Source organism: Pomacea canaliculata, linkage group LG2 (assembly GCF_003073045.1).
Source record: "Pomacea canaliculata isolate SZHN2017 linkage group LG2, ASM307304v1, whole genome shotgun sequence".
Taxonomy (NCBI): domain Eukaryota; kingdom Metazoa; phylum Mollusca; class Gastropoda; order Architaenioglossa; family Ampullariidae; genus Pomacea; species Pomacea canaliculata.
The window spans coordinates 3,558,229-3,583,598 of record NC_037591.1 but is presented as its reverse complement, the minus strand read 5'-3'; the positions used below and the strand labels follow the sequence as shown (position 1 = coordinate 3,583,598).

Below are 25,370 nucleotides of genomic sequence, written 5' to 3'. Positions count from 1 at the left end.
TACGAGATGACACTTATTATTCCGTTAATATTTCTCTCGATTACATTAAAAAATGTTTGATAGAACAATCATCAGATGAGTTCAATGTAAGACTTATGCAGATAGGAATAAGAGCTTCACATTTAACTGCGATAGGAAAATGTACAATTATAGTAACTGTACCACGTGACCACGTGGCTCTAATTCAAGTGAAGGTGACTAGGGAAACATTGTGTGATGATGTATTAGATATCTTCGACATTGGAAAAGACAGATACTCGCTCGTGGGTTACTGCGTGGAGTCTGACGAGATCTTTTCTTTTAGCAATAAGGTCAAAGTTGTGATCAGCAAAATGACTTCAAGTACGATATTTTCTTTATTTATCAATATATCCGCAGTTTATTCTCAGCTGGAAATCAACTATACAACAGCCACACAGGGTACGTTAAACACGGATTTTTTTTACGTGACTGAGTAATTAAATTACCGACTATTTCGCTGCTATACTAAATGAGTGAGAAGTGAAACCAACCTGACAACTGAATCAACACACAATTATTCTGACGGTTGTAGGGAGAGAAAAGAAGTGAGGGCTGTAACACCGGCATGGGGACAGAATGAGTGTTTATTCTATGGGCGGGTGGGGCTCCACACAAGTCAAGTGAGGTCAGTGAGTCAGTGGTAGGTCTCGTGTACCAATGAGGTCTTGTGTGGGACGTCTAATGTCTGACGTCTTGTGTGCGTCATTTGTTGCACGTCACTTGAAGCAGGAAAAGGCGTCATATGGGCGGGAGTAGAGGTTGAGGTTGGTCCTTGTTAGGCCCTGCTAAGCTGGAGACCTCAGTCCGGCTTGGAGAACGAGAGGACAGAGAGACAGTGAGGCACACGGCAGTGCCAGGGTCTCTGCCCTCGTGAAGGAGACCGCTCCGATCAACGGATTCTCGTACGTCAGCAGTGACTCAAGATATCTGGACCAGTGAGAGAGAAATAACGGGACGCTTAGAGAAAGGATATATTAGAAATTGTATCGTGTTGCAAATTGATTTGGAAAATTCTCGATTATTAAGAACTTTCTTTATCACATCTATATTGCTTTGTGTTGGTTAGAGGGGATGCGCGATGGTGGATCGGAGTTAAGTTCAAGTATAATTAGCACTTTAGTGTAAGTGTGCGCGTACGGTAAAGTCGGCTTGACTCGGTACAGGTGAGTGTGATCATCCCGAGGCAGCAGCAATCGCAGCCTCTGACCATCTTTCCGTGCTCATTCCTCGGAGTTCACGACAAGTGATTCACCTTCAAATCTCTTCCTCGTTGTCATGTGCGGCGGCTCGTCGAGTGTGCAAGGATAGTGTACGTTTGTCTTATTACATAGGGTTTAAAGTGTCTTTTGTTCGCGCTGGCTAGTTGATAACTGAGTTCTTTTTATGGCAATCCGGTAATGTATAAATTTAAGCAAGTGAACAAGAACTTTGCAAGACCTTTCTCGGTATGTTGCCGGTGCGAGAGGAACAGTTAATGCCGAGCGAGACTTGAGACAGGACGACGTAGACTTGAAAGAAAGTCAGCTGGCTTGGGTCAGAGAATCTTGACTAGAGGGGCTGGTCAGCGACGACGGAACATCGGGAACGCCAGCTGGACTGAGACAGCGCAAAGTATTCCTGTCACCTGGGGTAGAAGTCGTCGCTCTCTGACTTGGTTGGTGGACACAATGGGAAAGTGAGGAAAAACGGGGCTCAAATGGAGACTAGCAGGCATTTTCCAGCTGTCAAACCTCAAATGTTTTGTCGTTTAACAGGAAGCAATATTTTCCCCCAAAATACCAGTTAATTCAACTCGTACAAACGAAGAAACATTCTAACAGTATATACTCATTATTTCAAAGTAGTTGCAAATCGCCTTGGTTACATCAAGTTGATTGCATTTGTATTTTTATGTCCAGTGTTCATGTGTGTGTGCTAATGTGTGTACCTGAGTATATGTGTACGTAGCTTATCGTCATATGTATACAACTGATTACAGGATATGTTCAAATACCCTATTGGAACCAGAAAACTCTGCATCCATTCATGGATAGCTGGACTGAGATACGTATCCCCGAGCATCATAAAGTAATGGTCAGTTTGCAAGAAGCCAATATCGAAGAATCTGAACGGTGCAGATCGTACAAAATTTCTCTTTACACTGAACGTTTTCTAAACAAGTCTGTGATCGATGAGTTTTGTACCAGTCACAAGCCACCTGTTTCTCTCTACAATGTCAGCAAGCTGTACATTCACTTAAAGTCTGTGTTATATCCAGAGACAGGATTTCGCCTTGATTTCTCTTTTCACGCCCTCTCCGCTCTTCCCCAACAACTGAGGACGGCAGGTGGAACTGCTCTGTGCCGCACTGGCCCGACTTCCGCCTGCACTTCCGGTGTAACCTGGTGTCCGACTGCGTGGGCGGCGAGGACGAAGTGGACTGTCCTTACACCAGTCACGTGTGTGGTCCAGGCTTCCAGTCAGCTAATGGCACATGTCTACAGTTTGTGAAGACAGACCATAAAGTCTCGTGGAACACAGCTGCGGAAACCTGCGACTCTCGAGGTATGCTGCTGATGGCAGCGAGCACACTGGCAGAATGGGAGGCAACTGTCGATATTATGCTATATCGTCCGTGTACTGACTTGTTTTACGGGCTTGTAATAGCTTCCCCTGCATTGCCATACATGTAAGCTACTGTTGTTTTCAATTTCCTTTTAGTATCTGTTAATTAAGTATGCCTTGATCTCTAGTTTTTAAATTGACTTTGAAGTTTTATCTTGACTAAGTGTTTACTTACAAAACAATCATTTTCTTCAAAGATCATCGCACAAATTGAACCTCTTTACAAACAGACACGCGCGCGCACGTACTGAGATAACTAATCGACAATCTATAAAATAAAGCTGCTAATTATTAAGCCCTATATTGTTCAAATTACCTCCTTTGACTTTTCATGTGTGCATTCAGCGACTATTCTCCACCTGAATACCATCCAAGTAAACCAGAAGTCATTACCATAATCACAAATAGTTACAGAACATTACGTTTCATCGTTCAGTGTAGTTTTCATGGTGTAAAAGAATGAGTATGATCAGTCGGGAAGTGAAATTTCTCACATTCTTTCTTTCGTGTTAGGTACAGTCAAGGGTTCACAGGGCTGGATGGAATATTCCGCCACTTTCTGCCAATAGATGTTCATTATATATTTAGCGACTGCATTGGCATCTACTTTCACCAAAAAAAACTACATATAAAAACATTAGCCTGCACCAATCCGATGCCGTCTTCATTCTTCTGCAAGTTTGCCGTTAGTGGCGACGACACTTTACCACAGATGCCGGTGTCACTCACAGCCAACTGGTCAGTGGACGTCTTGCAGTGTCCGTCAGTCCACTACACACACACTTTCCTCGCTTGTGATGTCAAGAGTGAGTGCTGGGCGGACAAGTACGACAACGCTAAGACATGTAATACTCCTCTGACGTCACTTCCGCCTTCATTCTCGTGTATCAACGAGTATCAACGTGTGCCCTACTCCCTTGTGTGCGATCATCGCCCTGATTGCATCGATAACAGTGACGAGAACTTTTGCATATTTTCTTCGTGTTCACGTAGCAAAAATGTTTTCGAGTGTACCAACAAACAGGTAAGACAGTGTGTGTGTGTGGAGGGGAGGGCAGTAGCTGTAGTATCCACATAATAATAATTAAATCATAACATTTCCCGACCACGTTTGCGTCAGCATTTCATCTCAACAAAAATGATCAGAGAAGCCATAATGACAGAAAAATGTCAAAACTATGGGAGGTAGTACAAAGGGACTACGGACAGTAACTAATAAAAAGAAAAGAGATTTAATTGTAACAATCTGAATCCGGAAAATACATTCCATAGTTACAATAGAATTATTCTTATAGTTTCTTTGTGATTGCAATTTTTATTGCCAGCCTGAGAGCAGTTTCTTATTCAAAAACCTTTATGATCATCTGTAGCCTCATTTATGTATGAGATATCTGTAAGTTTTTACAGGGAGGTTTTTTGTTCTGGAAAAAGTAAGTGCAGTTGGCAACACTATATTTAAGTTTAACAGAGAATGCAAAAGAATGTTGAAAATAAATCGTAAAACTAACACTAATCTGTAAGAATTAATTTTATTTTCGAAGATAAAATGTTTTATATCCTATAAATGTACTAACACTTTCATAACGCTGTATATCTATCGTTCTACAGAAAGGCGCTCTGGTTCATACTTAACAACATGTGTTCTTTCCAGTGCATTCACGTTGGGCTGCTATGTGACAATTTCTGGCATTGTGCTGATGGTTCAGACGAAGTCATGTGCAGCGAGCGAGGCTATCTACATGTAAAAATGGGAAACCTTACCCTTCCGTCATAGACATTGACTTTGATGGCTATCTAAGAGCAGTAAAGCCGCTGTCTATGACACGTGAACCTCTGTGTCCTGAAACCCATTTCCAGTGTCCAGGAAGTAACTTCTACTGTTTCCCAGTCTATGTTCGCTGTAATGGTGTCTTTGACTGTCCTGGTAAACAGGACGAGACGGCGTGTGACACCTACACCTGTCCCGGCTACTACCGCTGCCGCTCGTCACACGTCTGCCTGCACCCTGATCACGTGTGTGACGGTTGGTCACAGTGTCCTGAGGGAGACGACGAGCTGCTGTGTGACCTTTCTTGTCCTGACACGTGTGTGTGTCACGGACTGGCCTTCACCTGCACGGCAAGGTTTGCAGCATCCAGTTACCTGGAACTTCGGTATCTTGATGCAAGTGGCTCGGGGATGACCCCCAGAGATGTTGTCAATAACACCATGATTGTTTATCTCAGCTTTAACAACTGTAGTATCAGGATTTTTGACGATCTGAACTTCGTTAACCTTAGGATCCTTGACCTAAGTGATAACTATATTAAATCATTAGGTTATAATAATTTCTGTAATTTACATAATCTGAGATCTTTGGATCTTTCAGGTAATCCTCTTTCATCCTTACACCCAAATGACAGACCTCCTCATCCTGTACTAGGGCAGGTAATAGACCTTGATGTTTCCAGAGTTAAGTTTTCAATACTGGATGTTATAATTTCTGAAACATTTCCTAATCTACAGAAACTCAATCTCTCTGACTGCGGCGTTGAAACCGTTGCTGGCGAGGTGTTTACAAACCTGATTGAACTACGAAGTCTAGATTTAAAGGGGTCTACTGTGAACTATTTCCCACCACAAACATTTACCTCCTTAAGTAAGTTAGAGTCCCTCTATACTGACAACTACAAGGTCTGTTGTCCAGCCTCTCTTCCTGAACGGTTTATTCTGAAAAAGTGTGAAGCGCCATCTGACGAGATCTCGTCCTGTGATGCTCTCCTGCGCTCAGACACATACCGTGTCTTCCTCTCGTTATTCGCGTCTTTAGCTCTGATGGGCAACGCGGGAAGTTTTATTTACCGTGTGTTTATCAGTAAGAAAACAAGCAACCTTGGTTTTGATGTCTTTGTCACTAATTTAAGTATAGCTGACTTTGTGATGGGTGTGTACCTGGCCATCATAGGAATAGCTGACCGTGTGTACCTGGGAAACTACTTGTGGAACGACTTAAAATGGAGAAATAGTTTTGTGTGTAAGCTGGCCGGCTTTCTCTGTCTACTGTCTAGTGAAGTGTCAGCTTTCATTATCCTTCTCGTCACATTAGACCGACTCCTTGTCATCGCGTTTCCATTTAGTGTCCTTCACTTTTGTAAAAGTTCTGCGTGGATAGCTTCCGGTATAGTATGGAGTTTAGGTGTTAGTATTGCAGTGATTCCTTTGCTGCCACCAACAGCTGTTTGGAAATTTTACAGTCAGAACGGTATCTGTATTCCGATTCCATTTATCAGGAACTACTTTGCAGGTAACGACTACTCTTTTGGTGTCATGATTATACTAAACAGTATTTTCTTCCTGTTCATTGCTGCCGGTCAGGCTTTTATCTTTTGGTCTGTAAGAGTCAACAGTATGACAAACTCCGACTCATCCATGAAAACCAAGGACCTGACCATCGCCCGTCGACTGATGACAGTGGTTGTGTCTGACTTTTGCTGCAAGTTCCCCGTGGCCTTGCTGGGACTTCTAGCGGCCCGCGGCACGCCAGTCTCTAGTGAGGTCATCGTCGCTCTCGTCATCTTCATTGTTCCTCTCAACTCTGTTCTGAACCCCTTCCTGTACACATACAACGTGATGATGGAGCGGAGCCGAAAGGCTAGGGAAGTGAATCTAAAGAAATATTTTATATCACTTTCTCAAAAAAGAAACACCGAAATAACTCAGTGTACGTGAGAAAATAATTCACAATCTTTTTATGTGAAATCTGAATTGCTAAAAAGTTAATGTATTTTCATGACTTGTTTTTCTTTATAGAACAATTAAGATGTTTCTTATCTAATTGTATGCATCTGGTTTTTAATTTTTTTTTACTTTAAAAGGCATTTAATAGTTAAATGATGCTTATTTGGTAATCATTTACACATGCTGTAGACATCTTACTTCCATTATATCATTTTCTGCTGAGGATTACTGTAGTGTTTCATCAAGTTTATTTCACTTAACGAAAGTGTTTCGTTTTCGACTCACGAAGGAGGGCAAACAGTTGACAGTTTACTGGATGTTCGCTGCTTTTCTTCTGGCGTCTTGTGAACTCATTGTGAATTTTCGATCCAGTATTCTGCAGGCAAAGAAATGAAAAAGTGGTGGGTAGCTTCAGCCTCTGAGATCGGTTTCATTACTGGACCTGTGATGTGGAAAGGAACATTAGCAGCCTCAATTAGTTTTTTTTTAAATTATGCAGGCTGGGAGCAACTTCTGGCTACATACGTGTCATCTCATATGATATTCTTTCTTTATTGCGTGCGTCTGTGTCTTCATCATCATCATTATCTTTATTATTTGAAAGAGTTCAGGTTTAACGTGTTTAAAATATTCCTAGATAACTCCAAATCTCCAATGACTTGCTGGTGATATTTTAAGGATTACATGTGTTGTGTCTCCCAGAGTAGAGCAAGACCATAATATTAAACTATGCGTTGACACAGGATTTCAAAGACACTTGACCTGCCCGTCACATCTGGCCCCCCCATGAAACATTTTACCTGGTCCGCGAAAAAATTTTAGCTAGTCATTGTTAATGTCCCGGCGACAATTAGAAGCCAAACGACAGAAAAGTTATCGTCGAGCACACCAAGCTATGGGGTGAGTTTAGTGAAGTTGGTATAGACTATAGGGCACTGGTCAAGCTACCACCGCTTCTGTTACTGACATGGCCCCGTATGCATGTAGATCGGAGAAAGGGTTTAAACGGGTGTAGCGCTCATCCGGGTGGATAGAAGCGAAAAATTCGTATGAATGGGAGCCAGTCTCCAGTCTGGAGGTTCTCGTGTCAAGTTATCGGTGATCCCTGGGCTGAGTACCTCGCTACTCGTGAGTACACGTAGCGGCCTTCACTGTGTTCACTGGCAACAGCGTCGATCGTCGAGACAAATCGGGTGTTTGGTGACAGATTGGTATTGAAATTACAAAAATCCCTTCACTACACAGTGCAATATTCTCGATCTTCATTAAGTAAATTAACATTCAGTAAAAGTCTTTAGAAAAGTCACAACACGTGCTTAGCTCTGATCATCTGCCTTTGTTCCCCGACAGATGGCGCACCAATACCTACGACTAGTTCACACACTACACACAGCTTTCAATTAATTCTAATAAACAATCGCGTGCTCTGCTCTTTCAGTACTATTTGCTATGACATGTGATGTTATTGCATCGGTATATGTATGTAAAAGAAGATATAATTAGGCAAAAAAGAAATAAATCATATAATCACAAGCAGCAACTATTTCAACACCGTGGTTTGCTATTTATACACGGGTACTTATGTCTTTGGCGGCAGTCATTCCCTCTTGACGACGCAGGAACTGGACAGTCGGTATTCCACAGTTGACACTTATCATCCACAGTCCACGTGTGTAATTCACAGTTCACACGTATCATGCACAGTTTGCACATATAATTCCAGTTGGTAGATATAACTATAATCCACTGTCCTTGTAGAAGCTATACTCCCACCAACTTGATATCAAGTTTGCTTCCCACAACTTAACGTCTTATCGACACAACTGCCGGAAAGTGAGTTTCTACTAGTCTGAGGCTGAGCTGCCTAATCATACACGTGGGTTGCTCCTAGTCACCCTTTGATCTCGGACCGAGTCAGGGAAGTTAACAGGTAGTAATGGTGGCCCCGGGGCTGAGTAACTCGCTACTCGGGAGTACATTAGCGGCCTTCACTGTGTTCACTGGCAACAACGTCGATCGTCGAGACGAAATCGGGTGTTTGGTGACAGATCACACCCGTTTGAAGTGTTGGATGACTTAAAACTGTATTGCAAAATTTATTTGAGGCGAGACAACATTCTAGCACTGACAGCTGAAGTGTCATGCGAGATCGCTGTCACCAGTCGGCAAGGTACACTAACATCTCTACTACAAGTGCTCATCACTTGACGATATTTTGCCACATCAAACTTTTTTTTCAAAAAGTGTGTGGAGAATTCACTGATGTCGACTAATCGACTGTTATTCGTACTGTGGCGAGAGTCACTGATGTTTCCATCGGCGAGCACCTAACGGAATATCATATCCAGATATGCAGACACATCGGGCCTGTGAATTTCCAAAAGTAGTGGGATTTATCGACAGCAACTTGATATCAGACTCGAATGGAAAATAAAGTAAACTTATATATACTATTACACTTTGAATTTGTAAGGCGCTTGTACACGTGTTTGCTTAACGCACCACACACGAAAGGATTGCAAAACAAACCTACAGTCCAATACATGTATACAAGAAACATGTAGACAAAATGAAGCCCTATCAATAAAAGGCTCTACATACTTTGTAATTTCATTATCTATTTAACTCTAAGCAAATTTGCTGATCAACACACAAATAATTTCTCACCTTAATATACTCACAATCCTAATGCCTAGAAGTTACATTGTTTATTGACATCAACAAATAAAAGACGATGAGCTCAGTTTGTTATTAGGACGGTAATCTAGACGAATTAAGAAAATGTGTATACAGGTGTGTATGGGGGAGGCTTACACACATACATATATATCAGTAAACATGAGTATATGCATGTGTGGGTGTGGGTAGTATATCTATAAGCAAATATGTGTATGTGGGGAGATTTACATATGTAAGCAGAGATGTGTGTGTTGGTGGGTTCTAACTATTTATATATAAGTAGATATGAGTGCTTGTGGTGGTGGGTGGGAGTCAGGGATGGGGAGTAGCTGTAGCCTAGCTACAGCTACTGTAGCCGGCTACAAATTTTGTAGCTTGTAGCTTAGCCGGCTACAAATTTTAAAAAAGTAGCTTGTAGCCGTAGCTACATTTTAGAAAGTAGCTGTAGCTTGGCTACATGTGGCTACTTTCACGAACTGTAGCACTCTAGTAGTGTACAAAGTATAATGTCTTTGGGTTGTAGATTTGCATCTATATTCCAGAATGTTCAGCACGGCAGCAATGTAAAAGATAGAATGTCTTTGTGCGAGGAGGAAATGATGTTCAACAATGTAGCAATGTTCAAAAATGTCTTTATTGCCACGAAATAGAATGTCTGTGCTAGAATGTTCGAGGGGAGGGAGAATAAATAGCAGGGCTGACAGTGGTGTGGGACCTCTTTGTGAATTGGAGAGAGAGAGAAGTTAGGCCAGCTGCTGAGAAAAAGATACTGAATTAAAGAAAACTTCAGTGTGGAATTCAATCTCTGTGTTATTTCTGGTACGACAGCCCACTCTACGTAGCCATTTGACGTGTTGGTTACACGACCATTCGTCGACACCGTCTTGCCAAGGAGTGCTGCGGTTGAGAGATTGTTCAGTCTGGCAGGACTTATCATGACAAAGCTGCGCACTAGGGTGACAGACAGCAACTTCGAGGCCAAAGTTCTGGTCAAATTCAATTCCATGAAGGACTAAAAGAATGTAGATTTGTTTTAAGGTTACCGGTACACTCCAAAAATTAAAATCCATATTTTAAATATCTTTAAGGGTTTTTAAATATAGAGTAACAAAATAACATAAATATAGCACTTTAAAACTGTTTTGAGTACCTAAAGTGAAAATTGTGACTTTAATCAACGTTTTTGTTTCAAAACGTACAAGCATTTAAAAAACAAATTTACACAATACCATAACTCATATACCAAAGGTTTTGGGTTTTTGTAAACTAGAGGCACTGATAAGAAAACTGATGCATAAGCCGTTTTGATATCTCAAGATTTCTAGGAGATATAAAAAATCAGACATGGTACCCCCCGACTCAGTGTGAATGTGGCAATTAAATATTTAGAAAAATGTTAATTTTATCAAAAGTAATGTTTATATCATTTCTCAAATGCATCACTTTGTAGCTTATGCATTTTTAAACAAAATTGCAAAATTTTACTGCTGTAGCACAAGCCAATCTTGAGAAATATGTTTTTATAGTTTAGGACTGGATGTCAAAAACGACAGAGAAATTCAAGCTTAAAGATTTAAAATAAATATATCTTGTATCAGATCATTTTTGAAAACTATATTTCAGTGTTTATATGCTACATTTGACATCCTACTATATAATTAAAGTCTATTCTAGTATGCTAGGACTATACTTTTCACCCCTATCAGCTTTTGGAAACAATTAGTTTGTGTTCCTTTCTTTGTTTTCAGTGTCAGTGTTAGAAAAAAAATGCCTTATGATCTGCTTGCCTAAATTAATTAAGCAGTGTTTTACTTATATTCCATGCAAACTCATTTATTTCAATGGTCTGTTGTTCATTGTCACAGTATTGATAAGAGGTTGACATTTTTCATCACCACATAACCTAACTTATTGAAAATTCCACCAGGTACCTGATACTTAAGCATCTGTTTAGTTTTCATTTCTAAGTAATAGGGAACAATAGTTATAGAAAACAAATGTTTATCGGAAAACTTATATAATTTCTTTTGTCACTAAAACAGGATGAGGAAAAAGATCCAGAAATGTTTAATATAATCGTAAAATACGTGTACTTATTGTGTGAAAAAGGCCGGGGGAGGAAGGGGGCAAGGAATGAATGAAAGCATTTATGGATTCACTAAATAAAATTGTCGGTATATCGCAGTTCTCCGTTTCATTATTATAATAAAAACTTTGTAAAGCAAGTAATAGTGTTTGTGTGTATGTTTGATGTTGTGTATGTTGCTACAGCCAGCTGGCTACAGCTAACTGTTATAACATCACGCTTTTAAAAGTAGCCAAAGAAGCTGGCTACATTTTAAAAGTAGCCCAAAGTAGCTGGCTACTTTTTGAAAAATTGTAGCTGTAGTGTAGCCGGCTACATTTTGAAAAAAAGTAGCTGTAGCCTAGCCGGCTACAAATTAAAAGTAGCTTGCCCATCCCTGGTGGGAGTACACGAGCACCTGAGCAGATACAAGTGCGCATGAGTGTGGTTAGTTAGTTAGTTAGTTCCCGTTATGCCGGTCGGCACGTAGGGCAGCGACAAAGGTCCTCCACTTTTGCCTGTCCTGAGCTAGACTCCCCCCAGCTGAGGTTTAGGGTCTTCATGTCTGCCTCCACAGTTCGGCGCCAGGTGATCTTGGGCCGACCTCGCTTGCGTTTTCCTTCTGGCGTCCAGTGTAAGGCAGTTTTTAGGATGGAGTTGCTCCCGCCTCGGAGGACGTGACCAATCCAGCGCCATCGCTTCTTCAACAGGATGGTGGCCATACTCTCCTGCCCGCACTGGGCAAGTAGTTCTTTGTTTGAGATTGTCCTTGGCCAGAAGATGCCCAGGATTCTTCGCAGGCTTTTGGTGTGGAAGACTGACAGTTTGTTGAGGTCGCTGTCAGTCATTCGCCAGCATTCCGAGCCATACAGTAGAGTGGACATGACCAGACTCTGGTAAAGTCTCAGCTTCGGTATTGATGCTGTACTGTGTCGACTTCCAGATGTTGCGTAGGCTACAAAAGATGCCCCTGGCTTTGCTCAGTCTGCTCTGGATGTCACGGCCTGCTCCTCCATCTTGCGTGACCACGCTGCCCAAGTAGGTGAAGCTTTTCAACATCGGCAGGTCTTCTCCCTCTATGCTGATCGGTTGTATTGGTGGTGTTCAGGGTCATCACTTCTGTCTTTGTCCGGCTGATGTGCAGTCCGACCTGCTGCGCAAAAGTGTGCAGGCGAGTCGTCTTCTCCTGCATGTGCCGATGGGTGTGTGACAGCAGTGTGGGGGGGGGGGATTATAAATATGCAAATATGAGGTGAGTAGTGGTGTGTGTGTCAGGGAATATTATATATATGCAGATATATATATATGTGTGTGGGAGGGATTATATATATATAAGCAGATAGCAGACTGTACATAAGCAAATATGAGACTGTGTGTGTGTGTAGGGGGATTTTATATATATATATACATGCAGAAATGAGTGAGTAGGTGTGTGTGTGGGTGGGTGGGGGCTACAAATGCATACGTAAGGAGATGTGTGTGTGTTGGGGAGAGGCTTATATATATATATGTGCATGTGGTTTGTGTATATATAAGCATCAATGAGTATGTATGTAAGGGGGGATTATATATATATGTAACCGAGTGGTGTTGTGATTGAGGGAGTAGAACAGTGACCACAACAATCCAGCACTCAAACCAGAAAGGCAGGAGCCTGTCAGCAGTTACACAATTCTTTTAATGCCAATAGATCTACAGTCACGGCTGCGTCGCTTGTCTCGCGCCTTCTCTGCGGAGTTTTCTCCCCTGTCCTTACGTCTCAGCTCTGCCCTTGTATACCTCGCGGGTGGGTTACTTTTCGCGCTCTTTCACAATCGTACCTTTACTTACTGTCATGCATCAGCATTTTCTGCCTAACAAGCGCTGGACAACCGGCCCTCTACATATATATGAAATTATAAGAGTAAGAATATCTGTGTTTAGGTAAGAAGGAAAGAGAGGGGCAGAAACACCCCCTTAAAAACTTTTCACTTGTTTACATGTGTTTATATACTTTGAATTATTTAATGACATATTTAGTTATCCAATTTGTGTTATAGAGCTAGAAGAAGGAAAAACAAGTGAGTGAGGTAGAAAATTAGCTTTTAATGTATTACCTGTTACAAACTGACCAGTGAATGTGTGTGTGTGTGTGAGGGATATTGCATATGAGATGTGTAGCAATGTCAGTATATCTATATTTTGAATATCTCAATATCCATGAAAGAGTGAAAAAAATAAAGATTCTTGAATCAGAAGCTTCACAAACTGATAAAACTCTGAAAAACATGAACTAGCTGCATGGATGAAGATGTAAGGAATGAACCAAGTAGTGCTAGATTACACAAAATATTTCTTCAAGAATTCATAAGTAAACGGTTATAAAATCCAATTCCCACAAATACAAGCACTGGTTAAACATGACAAATGTTGTGCTTGTCTGTCCACGATAGAAACAGTTTGAACAAAATTGCTTGTTTTCATAAATTCATCATTCTGAGGATTTTCCACCCTTCGGTATTTAATGCTGAAAGTCCACGTGATGGAGGATATAGTTGCCTCCCTCCATCTTTCTTAGTTGTACAATTTATACGCTCAGATATAACATTTTTTATATCTATTAAGATAGCGAGTGCACTTTAACAGACCAGTGTAACAACCGAAGATGGGTCATGACTAATCTATTGTGTTGCGCGGTCCATATCTCTGTCCTATCAACGTAAATGTTTTGGTTTGTCAATGAGACATTAGTCAAATGTAAGTCAAGACCTTTACGATACAATTTTGTCTCATTAAAGGCGCTTGAGTTAAAGTTCACGAAAATACTTCCTCTTTTACTACCACTGAGCTAACCCCAGTAGGATGTAGATGCAAAGAAGCTTAAATAATCGGAGGACGAATATACGAACTGTACTGAGGGATTATTTTAATCTGCCCCGAAAGTTACAACTCTTGTTGCACAAAATGGGGAACAAAACTGATTTGCACGGAAAGCGAACAATGAGGTCGTCAACGGTGACCTGGTCATAGACATCCATGATCAGTCGCACACCGGGTGTTTGGAAGGCTTGGAGGTGGATGGATATATCTCCGTGAAAAAGGTGAGCGACGATGAAAAAGCTCTTCGACAAGAACTTCGCATTGTTGTCAGCCACGTTGTGTTTTACAAGCTTCTATTCTTGTAACAAAGGAAAGTTTGTAGCTGGTTTCTTTCAAACCCCCTGAGGACTAAACTTAAAGATGTTTTATTTAGAAAATAATGTAGGAACCCCGGCGTATTGTACTCCAAGCTCCCCTCTCCCCCAGCTATTGTCGACAAGCAAGGTGCTGGGAGGACCCGGCAGGCTGGTGTGACTTCCAGCGCCTACCTGCAGCCAGTTGCTGTCGCGGCCTGAACTCAGCTCACACGTCCCGTCGTTCACTTGGAAAGGCACCCCACCCCCTCCTCTGCTTCTGATGTTTAGAGAAAAGACAAAAATAAAAGTTTGCGGCGGAGCTTTTGTTATCGTGCGGCAGCTTGTATCTGAGTATCGATATTAGCTTCTTAGCATCTCTGTCATCACAGCTTATACCACATCGCTTTTATTGCCTTTTCAAGAAAGTTAAATACAATATGACAAAGAACTTGCCTAAAAGTTACAACAAAACTGATATAAAATTTGTGGAAATGCTACTTTTGAAGTGAACTTCTGTCAAGTTATTTTCCCTAGTTTTCTAAATTTCCATGGCAGATTTCAATTTTGGCATTGCAGCCATAGAATCAACTTTTCCATATTCCAATTTTGAGAAAAATAAATACAATATATCAGTGGTTCTCAAAGTGTGGTCCGCGGACCACTAGTGCAGCGGTTCTCAACCTTTTACATGTGGCGACCCCCCTGACGAACACCGGTACGTCCGCGACCCCCTTAGCCAGCTAGGTCGGTGGAAGAGCGGGGGGGTGGGTGGGTGGGGAGCCTTAGCTAACCTCGAACGCCGCGTCGAGGAAATCAACAACGGAAGAACAAAGTTCGTATCTGCAAGAAGTATAACTGTCAATGAAATTTTACTAAAGCAAATTCTGTGGTGCAAATAAATATTATTTTATTGGACACTCACTTTGATTAATGAGAAGGTTGAGCCTGCTTGCTGTTGCATAGAGAAGCGAACCTGGGTGCGATGTTCGTACCCACTGCTATTCGCAGCTCAGCCTCTGCGTCCACACGATTTCTGTATTTCGACTTCAGTGCTGCCAATGCTGAAAATCCTTGCTCACACATATACGAAGTTGAAAATGGCAGCAGAACTTTCATTGCTTTCTCAGAAAGGAGAGGATATTCACCGTTGATGCTAATCCAGAATGTTGGCACTGGTGTTGTTTGGAAGACCATTTTCAGGGATTGGTCACTCGAAAGGTCGATGAGCTGCTCTTCTTCTGTGGATCACCCGCTTGTGCTAGGATCAGCCAGAAATGGATTACGAATCCAATCGTATTTAGTCACATCAATTTCAGCGAAATAATGCTGAAACCTTTCTTGCAGTCCGTTTAGATGGGCAATAATTAAATTCTTCACCTGATCAAGATTCAAGTTAACGTCAGCCTTGCACTTACACAAGCACGGAAACATATCAAAAATATTTTCTTGGAGTATCTTCTGCGTCCACAACGAAATGTTTCGGACGAAAGCATTCATCTTGTCAGTTGTTTGTAATATGGTGGTGTCCTTCCCTTGTCTGGTCATGGCCTTCTGTCAGGGACCTATAGAGTACTAGGACTGAGCACGTGCGAATGAAAGGGTGTGAATGATGGACGTTTCCTGAATGCGTGCCTTTTAGATGTTTTTAAAAAAAAGAGAGGTGTGACTGGAGAGGGAGAGGGGAGTCAGAGATGAGAGATTGGGGAAGAGAGAGGGCAAAAGGTGAGAGGAGGGAGATTGGAGGTTGAGAGGGGGATTGTGTTTTGAGTTTTGGAAGTGAGAAGTCACTGCATTGCCGAGACAGTGTACTTGAATAGGGAGAAGAGATTTGGAGTTTGATCGCCCTCACCACTCGGTTACACAATGTAAACTAATTTCACTAATACCAGTATAAGAAACTTTTTTAAAAAATGACCACCTTCGCGACCCCCTTGTAGGCACGTCGCGACCCCCCAAGGGGTCGCGCCCCACAGGTTGAGAACCGCTGCACTAGTGGTTCCCGGGCATAAGTCAGGTGGTCTGCGGCTGACAGTCGTCATATGTCAGCAGAGTAATGTTTAAAGTTATGCATTCCTCGCATTACCATTTGAATTACAAAGAAAGAGGTTGGTAGTTTTATGTCAACTTATTACTATACTACTGTCACAGAAGTACATTTAGTTTTGAATTGTAATGAAACAAATGCAGCAATTAAAATTTGAAATTCATAGTACAGAGTGATTTTTAGGACTTGGTGGTCCGCCATATTTTTTACTTAAGTAAAGTGGTCCGCGGTCCGAAATACTTTGAGAACCACTGCAATATATCATATATAGATCCACATTTAACGGTTAAGACTGGCTGCTTGAAAAATGATTGTAACCACTCACAGGTCAGTGCGCGAGCACCCCGCGATAAGAGATTTCCCCGTTTGTGTCGTAGCCACAGAGTTAGGCCTTCTGGAACTTCTGTCATTAAAACAACAAATAATATTTAAATTCCACTAGTCATAAAATCAAGTAAGTATTACATTTTGTCTTACCTGAATGTAGTCCTGCTTCTGCCAAAGTATTTCACTAATGTTAGCTAATTAGTTAGTGTAATTAAGAGTCTTGGTACGTGACCAGCTTCAGGATGGTTCGACTCCCAGTGCAACACCTTAAAGTTTCCTTGTAAGTCTTTTGGAAAATCTGCTGACATTTCGTGGTGCATCAAGTTCTGTGTCGACACCATCATCCACACACAACGCCTAAAAGACTCTTCCTGGACAATAAATTCATTCTTCAAAGATCTCAAGCACGCAGGACCGTGTGCTTCAAGCCAGATCATGGAGGAGAAAATTATGAAGCTGCAGATTAACTACGAGATCTGTGAGAGCTAACGACAGTTCCGACAAAAGATGAAACAAGAGCTGAAGTGTAATGACTGCATGACGACTGGCGACGACTAAAGTCTACGACTGGAACCACAGTCACATCCAGAACACTGGCTCCTCCTCATGACTCGTGTGTGTGTGAACATGGATTTATGCTTTACCTTAAAAGAAATAAAAACAATTTCATAGGAACATTTCTTTTAAGTCCAAAAATACACGCAAGTGCAGGAAAGCACACATCTGTATGTGCACGCACCATTGTGTGTGTATGTACGTGTACCTCCCTCTGTGTGACGTTGTTCACGCTGTTCATGCGCTTCCAAAAAATAGCAAGACACAGACATTCACGGCTGCGAAATACTCACAAAAGCTTTGACAAAGTAAATCTTAATATTCCCTCAGAAAATGTCTTTAAACTAATTTTGTGCTCTACGTGCGTTTGTGTACGACTGTGTCTGTGTGTGTGTGTGGGCTCGCGAGCACGGGCGTCAGTCAACGTCTCCCGTGAACCTACACACACTACACAATTTACACTCTCTTCCTTTACTAAAAGTAATGTTTTTTAAGCTACGAATATCTGACTTTTCTCAAAAGAAATTTTTTAAAAGCTAACTGTAGTTTACCTGTACAACACGTATTAAAAAAAATACTTTTAGAATTCTATTCTGGAACAAAGGATTTCAAGGTTGCGTGCAGTAGGTAAGTGTATTTAAATCAGTCTGGCAGACAAGGAGCCCACACGGCGTTACTCAGTCACAGAAACTTGACAGGACCGCAGCACTGAGTAGTGTTTATAGTTCTCAAATGATTTCCGTTGGGAAAACGGTGATTCTCCTAGGTTTAGTTGTTCAAAAACTGACGACTGAAACATTTGTATTTTCTAACTCAGGGACATTAGCAAACACTTCGGACACAGAGAACTACTCGCGCCGGTTTGATAATGAATACTTCTTATCTTCTCTGTCTCTCGTCAGACGCGATTTTTCTACTAGTCACGTGACAGTGTCTACACCTGACGTCACGTCTGACACTGAACAGTTAGACAGGAGACTTACACCGTCTTCACTGTCAGATATCGTCACTAGGGAGGATGTGTACATAAAAGAAAATAACAATACAAGTGTAAACATGTCTTTACCAAATGACACTTATTCTTTTGTTAATATTTCTCTAGATTACATTAAAAAATGTTTGATAGAACAAAAATCAGATGAGTTCAATGTAAGACTTATGCAGATAGGAATAAACGCTACACATTTAACTGCGATAGGAACATGTACAATTATAGTCACTGTACCACGTGACCACGTGGCTAAAATTCAAGTGACTAGAAAATCGTCGTGTGATGATGTTGACCTAAAGATCTTTGATCTTGGGAAAGACAACATGTTGCTCGTGCATTACTGCGCGGCTTCTTACGAGACCTTTTCTTTAGGTAATAAGGTCAAAGTGGTAATAAGTAAAATGAAGACTTCAAGTACGATATTTTCTTTATTTATCAATATATCCGCAGTTCCTTTTCAGCTGGAAATCAACTATACCACAGCCACGCAGGGTACGTGAAACACGAATTTTTTTTTTTACGTGACTGAGTAATTCAATTACCGACTGTGCTATTATCTTGAATGACTGAGAAGTGAAACCAACCTTAAAACGGAATCAATATACGATTACGTCAGACGGTTGTAGGGAGAGAAAAGAAGCGAAGGCTGTAACACCTGGCAGGGGGACAGAATGAGTGTTTATTCTATGAGCGGGTCTGGGGCTAGACACAGGTCAAGTGAGGTCAGTGAGTTGTGGTAGATCTCGTATTGTCTCGTGACTTGTGTCTGACGTCTAGTGTCTGACGTTTTGTGTGAGTCATCTGTTCCACGTCACTTGAAGAAGAAAAAGACGTCATAGGGGCGGGAGCAGGAGCTGAGGCTGGTAGATAAGAGTTACTCCTTGTTAGGTCCTGCTGAGCTCGCGACAGTCCGGCCTGGACGACAAGAGGACGAGAGAGACACGTGGTGACACATGGCAATGCCAGGGTCTCTGCTCTCGTAAAGGAGGCCGCTGCGATCAACGGATTCTGGGACGTCAGCAACATCAGAGGGCGCTCCACGTGGCAAGAGACGTTTGTGTGGAAAGATAAATTGCGAGTGCGGTTTACACGAGTGTAGTGTGCTGTGTGTAGAAGTAATTAGTGGCTCACGACATCTGGACTAGGGATAGAGAAATAACGGAACGCTTAGAGAACCGCCATATTTGAAATTTTATCATCTTGTGAATTGATTTGGAAAATTCTCGAGTATTAAGAACTTTATCACATCTATAATGCCTTGTGTTGGTTATTGGCGATGCGCGATGGGGGCTCTGAGTTAAGTTGAAGTTTAATTAGCAATTTAGTGTAAGTGTGCGCGTACGGTAAATGTCGGCTTGACAGAGGTGTCGAGAGTGTGATCAACCCGAGGCAGCAGCAATCGCCACCTCTAACCATCTTTGCGTGCTCATTCCCAGGAGTTCACGACATGTGACTCTGTGATTCACCTTCAAATCTCTTCATCCTCGTCATCTGCGGCGGCTCGTCAAGCTTTGTGTGTTTGTGTGCAAGGATAGTGTACGTTTGTCTTATTACATAGGGTTTAAAATGTCTTTTGTTCGCGCTGGCTAGTTGATATCTAAGCTCTTTTTATTGCAATCCAGTAATGTATAAGATGTGAGCAAGTGAACAAAAACTTTGCAAGACTATCTCGGTATGTTGTCGGTGCCAGAGGAACAGTTAATGCCGAGGGAGACTTAAGACAGGAGGACGTAGACTTGAAAGAAAGTAAGGTGGCTTGGGTCAGAGAACCCTCACTCAAGAGGCTGATCAGCGACGACGGAACATCGGGACCGCCAGCTGGACTGAGACAGCGCTAAGTATTCCTGACACCCGAGGTAGAAGTCATCGCTCTCTGACTTGGTTGGTGGACCAAGTGGAAAAGTGATTACAAACGGAGCTCAAGCGGAGAGTCACATGCATTTTTCAGCTATCAAACCTCGCGTGATTAGTATATAATAAATATTTTCTCCTTTAGCATGCAGCAAAATTTTTTTTTCCCGAAAAAGACCATTTAATTCGACTCGTACAAATGAAGAAACATTGTAACAGCATATACTCAATATTCCAAAGTAGTTGCTAATTACCTTGGTTACATCAAAGTGCTTTACATGATGACATTTGCATGTTTATGTCCAGTGTGCATGTGCATGTGTTTATGTCCAGCGTGTGCTTATGTGTGTACCTGAGTATATGTGTAAGTAGCTTATCGTCGTATGTATATCACTGATTACAGGATATGTTCAAACACCCAACTGGAAAGGTAAATTTCGGTACCCATTCATGGATAGTTGGATTGAGATACGTATCCCCGAGCATCATAAAGTAATGGTCAGTTTTCAAGAAGTAAATATCGCAGGATCTCCGCAATGCTTTGACAAAATATCTCTATACAGTGAACTTTTCCCCAACAAGTATGTGATCGACGAGATATGTACCACTCTCAAGCCACCTGTCTCTCTCTACAATGTCAGCAAGCTGTACGTTCACTTCAAGTCTGTGACATTTTATCCAGGAACAGGGTTTCGACTTGATTTCACTTTTCACGCCCTCTCCGCTCTTCCCAAACAACTGAGTGACGGCAGGTGGAACTGCTCTGTGCCGCACTGGCCCGACTTCCGCCTGCACTTCCCGTGTAACCTGGTGTCCGACTGCGTGGGCGGCGAGGACGAAGTGGACTGTCCTTACACCAGTCACGTGTGTGGTCCAGGCTTCCACTCAGCTAATGGCACATGTCTTCAGCTTGTTAAGACAGACCAAAACATTTCGTGGAAGGCAGCTTCGGAAATTTGTGTGTCTCGAGGTATGCTGCTTACGGCAGCGAACACACCTGCAGAATGGGAGGCAACTGTCGATATTCTGCGATGTCGTCCATACGAATACTTCCTTTACGGGCTTGTACCAGCTTCCCCTTCATTGCCATACATGTAAGCTACTGTAGTTTTAAAATTTCACTTAATATCTGTTAATTAAATAAGCCTTGATCTCTAGTTTTTAAATTGACTTTGAAGATTTATCTTGACTAAGTGTGCATTTACAAAAAGAACATTTTCTTCCCAGATCATCGAACAAGTTGAACACTTTTACAAACACCCACGCGCTCACACATACAGAGAGATAACTAACCGACAATCTATAAAATAAATCAGCTATTAATAAGCCTATAATGTTGAAATTACCTCCTTTGACTTTGAATGTGTGCCTTTGGTGACATTTCTCCACCTGAATACCATCCAAGTAAACCAGAAGTCATTACCAAAATCACAAATAGTTACAGAACATTACGTTTCATCGTTCGGTGGTTTTCATGGTGTAAAAGAATAAGTATGATCAGTCGGGAAGTAAAATTTCTCACAATCTTTCCTTTTGTGTTAGGTACAGTCATGGGTTGACAGGGCTGGATGGAATATTCCGCCACTTTCTGCCAACAAATATTTATTACGTAATTAGCGACTGCATTGCCATCTACTTTACCAAAACAGACTTACAGGTATTAACAACAAACTGCTATATTACGATGGCGTCTATGTTCTTCTGCAAGTTTGCCGTTAGTGGCGACGACACTTTACCACAGATGCCGGTGTCACTCCACAGCCAACTGGTCAGTGGACGTCTTGCAGTGTCCGTCACTCCACTACACACACACTTTCCTCGCTTGTGATGTCAAGAGTGACTGCTGGGCGGACAAGAACGACAACTCTAAGACTTGTAGTACTCCTCTGACGTCACTTCCGCCCTTCTTTCTCGTGTGTCAACGAGAATCAACGTGTGCCCTACTCTTTTGTGTGCGATCATCGTCATGATTGCATTGATAACAGTGACGAGAGCTTTTGCATATTTTCTTCGTGTTCACTTACCAAAAATGTTTTCGAGTGTACCAACAAACAGGTAAGACAGTGTGAGTGTGGAGGGGAGGGCAGTAGCTGTAGTATCCACTTAATAATGACTCAGTCATGACATTTCACCACCACGTTTGCTTAAAAATTGTATCTCAATTAAAAAAAAAAATCAGAGAAGCCATAATAAGAAAATAGGAAAACTACGGGAGGTAGTACAATGGGAGTACGGATAATAACTGATCAAAAGAAAAGAGATTTAATTGCAACAATCAGAATCCCGAAAATACATAGTTACAATAAAATTATTCTTATAGTTTCTTTGTGACTGAAATTTTCATTGAAAGCTTTAGAGCAGTTTTCTATTCAAAAACCTTAACGATCGTCTGTAGACTCATTTATATACAAGATGTATATCTAGCTAAATTGTAATTGTTTACACTTTTTTATTTATCATCAAAGTTTTGAAAGGGAGTTTTTTGGTTCTTAAAAAAAAGTAAGTGCTCTTGGCGACTCTATAGAATTGATTTCATTTCTTAAGATAAGTGTTTTATATCCTATCATTTTAATAACAATTTCATAACGCTGTATATCTATCTTCTTACGAAAACGTTCTCTCGTTTATACTTGACAACATGTCGTGTTCTTTCCAGTGCATTCCAGCTTGGTTCGAATGTGACGATTTCTGGCATTGTGCAGATGGTTTAGACGAACTCATGTGCGCCGATCGCAGCTATCTACAAGCAAAAAGGGGTAAACCTTTCCCTGCCCTCATAGACATTGACTTTGATGGTAAGCTAACAGCAGTAGAGCCACTGTCGATGACACGCGAACCTCTGTGTCCTGAAACCCATTTCCAGTGTCCAGGAAGTAACTTCTACTGTTTCCCAGTCTATCTTCGTTGTAATGGTGTCTTTGACTGTCCTGGTAAACAGGACGAGACGGCGTGTGACACCTACACCTGTCCCGGCTACTACCGCTGCCGCTCGTCACACGTCTGTCTGCACCCTGATCACGTGTGTGACGGTTGGTCACAGTGTCCTGAGGGAGACGACGAGCTGCTGTGTGACCTTTCTTGTCCTGACACGTGTGTGTGTCACGGACTGGCCTTCACCTGCAGGGCAAGGTTTGCAGCGTCCAGTTACCTGGAACTGCGGTATCTTGATGCAAGTGGCTCGGGGATGACCCCCAGAGATGTTGTCAATAACACCATGATTGTTTATCTCAGCTTTAACAACTGTAGCATCACAGTTTATGACGATCTAATATTTGTTAACCTTAGGATCCTTGAATTAAGTGATAACTATATCAAATCATTACGTTATAATAATTTCCGTAATTTATATAATCTGAGATCCTTACGTCTTGCAGGTAATCCTCTTACATCGTTATACCCAACTGATAGACCTCCTCATTCTGTACTAAGACAAGTAATAGACCTTGATGTTTCCAGAGTTAAGTTTTCAATACTGGATGTTATAATTTCTGAAACATTTCCTAATCTACAAAAACTCAATCTCTCTGACTGCGGCGTTGAAACCATTGCTGGCGAGGTGTTCAGAAACCTGACTGAACTACGAAGTCTAGATTTAAAGGGGTCTACTGTGAACTATTTCCCACCACAAACATTTACCTTCTTAAGTAAGTTAGAGTCCATCCACGCTAACAACTACAAGGTCTGTTGTTCGGCCTCCCTTCCCCAAGGGTTTATTTTACAAAAGTGTGAAGCGCCCTCTGACGAGATCTCGTCCTGTGATGCTCTCCTGCGCTCAGACACATACCGTGTCTTCCTCTCGTTATTCGCGTCTTTAGCTCTGATGGGCAACGCGGGAAGTTTTATTTACCGTGTGTTTATCAGTAAGAAAACTAGCAACCTTGGTTTTGATGTCTTTGTCACTAATTTAAGTATAGCTGACTTTGTGATGGGTGTGTACCTGGCCATCATAGGAATAGCTGACCGTGTGTACCTGGGAAACTACTTGTGGAACGACTTAATATGGAGAAATAGTTTTGTGTGTAAGCTGGCCGGCTTTCTCTGTCTACTGTCTAGTGAAGTGTCAGCTTTCATTATACTTCTCGTCACATTAGACCGATTCCTTGTCATCGCGTTTCCATTTAGTGTCCTTCACTTTTGTAAATGTTCTGCGTGGATAGCTTCAGGTATAGTATGGAGTGTAGGTGTTCTTATTGCAGTGATTCCTTTGCTGCCGTCAACAACTGATTGGAATTTTTACAGTCAGAACGGGATCTGTATTCCGATTCCATTTATCAGGAACTACTTTGCAGGTAACGACTACTCTTTTGGTGTCATGATTATATTAAACGGTATTTTTTTCCTGTTTATTGCTGCCGGTCAGGTCTTCATCTTTTGGTCGATTAGAATTAACAGGATAACTAACTCCGACACATCCAAGAAGATAAAGGACTTGACCATCGCCCGTCGACTGATGACAGTGGTTGTGTCTGACTTTTGCTGCAAGTTCCCCGTGGCCTTGCTGGGACTTCTAGCGGCCCGCGGCACGCCAGTCTCTAGTGAGGTCATCGTCGCTCTCGTCATCTTCATTGTTCCTCTCAACTCTGTTCTCAACCCCTTTCTGTACACATACAACGTGATGATGGAGCGGAGGCAAAAGGCTAGGGAAGTGAAGCTAAAGAAATATTTTATATCACTTTCACAAAAAAGGAACACCGAAATAACATAGTGTACGTGAGAAAATATTTTACAAGCTTTATATGTGAAATCTGAATTGCTAATAAATGTATTTTTCATGATTTGTTTTTCTTTCTAGAACAATTAAGATGTTTCTTATCTAATTGTAGGCATCTGGTTTTAAATTTTTTTACATTAAAAGTCATTTTATACTTTAATGATTCTTATTTGGTAATCATGCATACATGCAGTAGACATCTTACTTCCGTGATATCCTTTTCTGCTGAAGATTACTGTAGTGTTTCGACAAGTTTGATTCATTTAACGAAAGCGTTTGGTTTTGCGACTCATGAAGGATGGCAAACAGTTGACTGTTTTTAAACTATCATCTCACTGGATGTTCGCTGCTTTTCTTCTTGCGTCTTGTGAACTCATTTTGAATTTTCGATCCAATATTTTGCAGGCAACCCAATGATCAGTAAAAAAAAAAAAGTGGTGGGCAGCTTCATTCTTTGAGATCCGTTTGATCATCATCATCATCCTCATCATCATCATTTGAAAGAGTCCAGATTTAGCATGTTTAAAATATTCCTAGATAACTCCAAATCTCTAATGACTTGCTGGTGATATTTTGAAGATTACATGTATTGTGTCTCCCAGAGTAGAGCAGGACCATAATATTAAACTATGCCTTAACACAATGATGTC

At 41.5% G+C, this 25,370-nt stretch overlaps 1 protein-coding gene across 1 annotated transcript; it reads left to right on the top strand.

Annotated features, from left to right (window-relative positions):
- Window positions 1-594: 594 nt before the first annotated feature.
- LOC112557564 (G-protein coupled receptor GRL101-like) lies at window positions 595-6,333 on the top strand. Its single transcript, XM_025227508.1, has 4 exons — window positions 595-1,184; window positions 2,000-2,689; window positions 3,139-3,649; window positions 4,277-6,333. Exon 4 carries the CDS (start codon window positions 4,444-4,446, stop codon window positions 6,331-6,333), a length of 1,890 nt encoding a protein of 629 aa, XP_025083293.1. The 5' UTR covers window positions 595-1,184; window positions 2,000-2,689; window positions 3,139-3,649; window positions 4,277-4,443.
- Window positions 6,334-25,370: the final 19,037 nt, after the last annotated feature.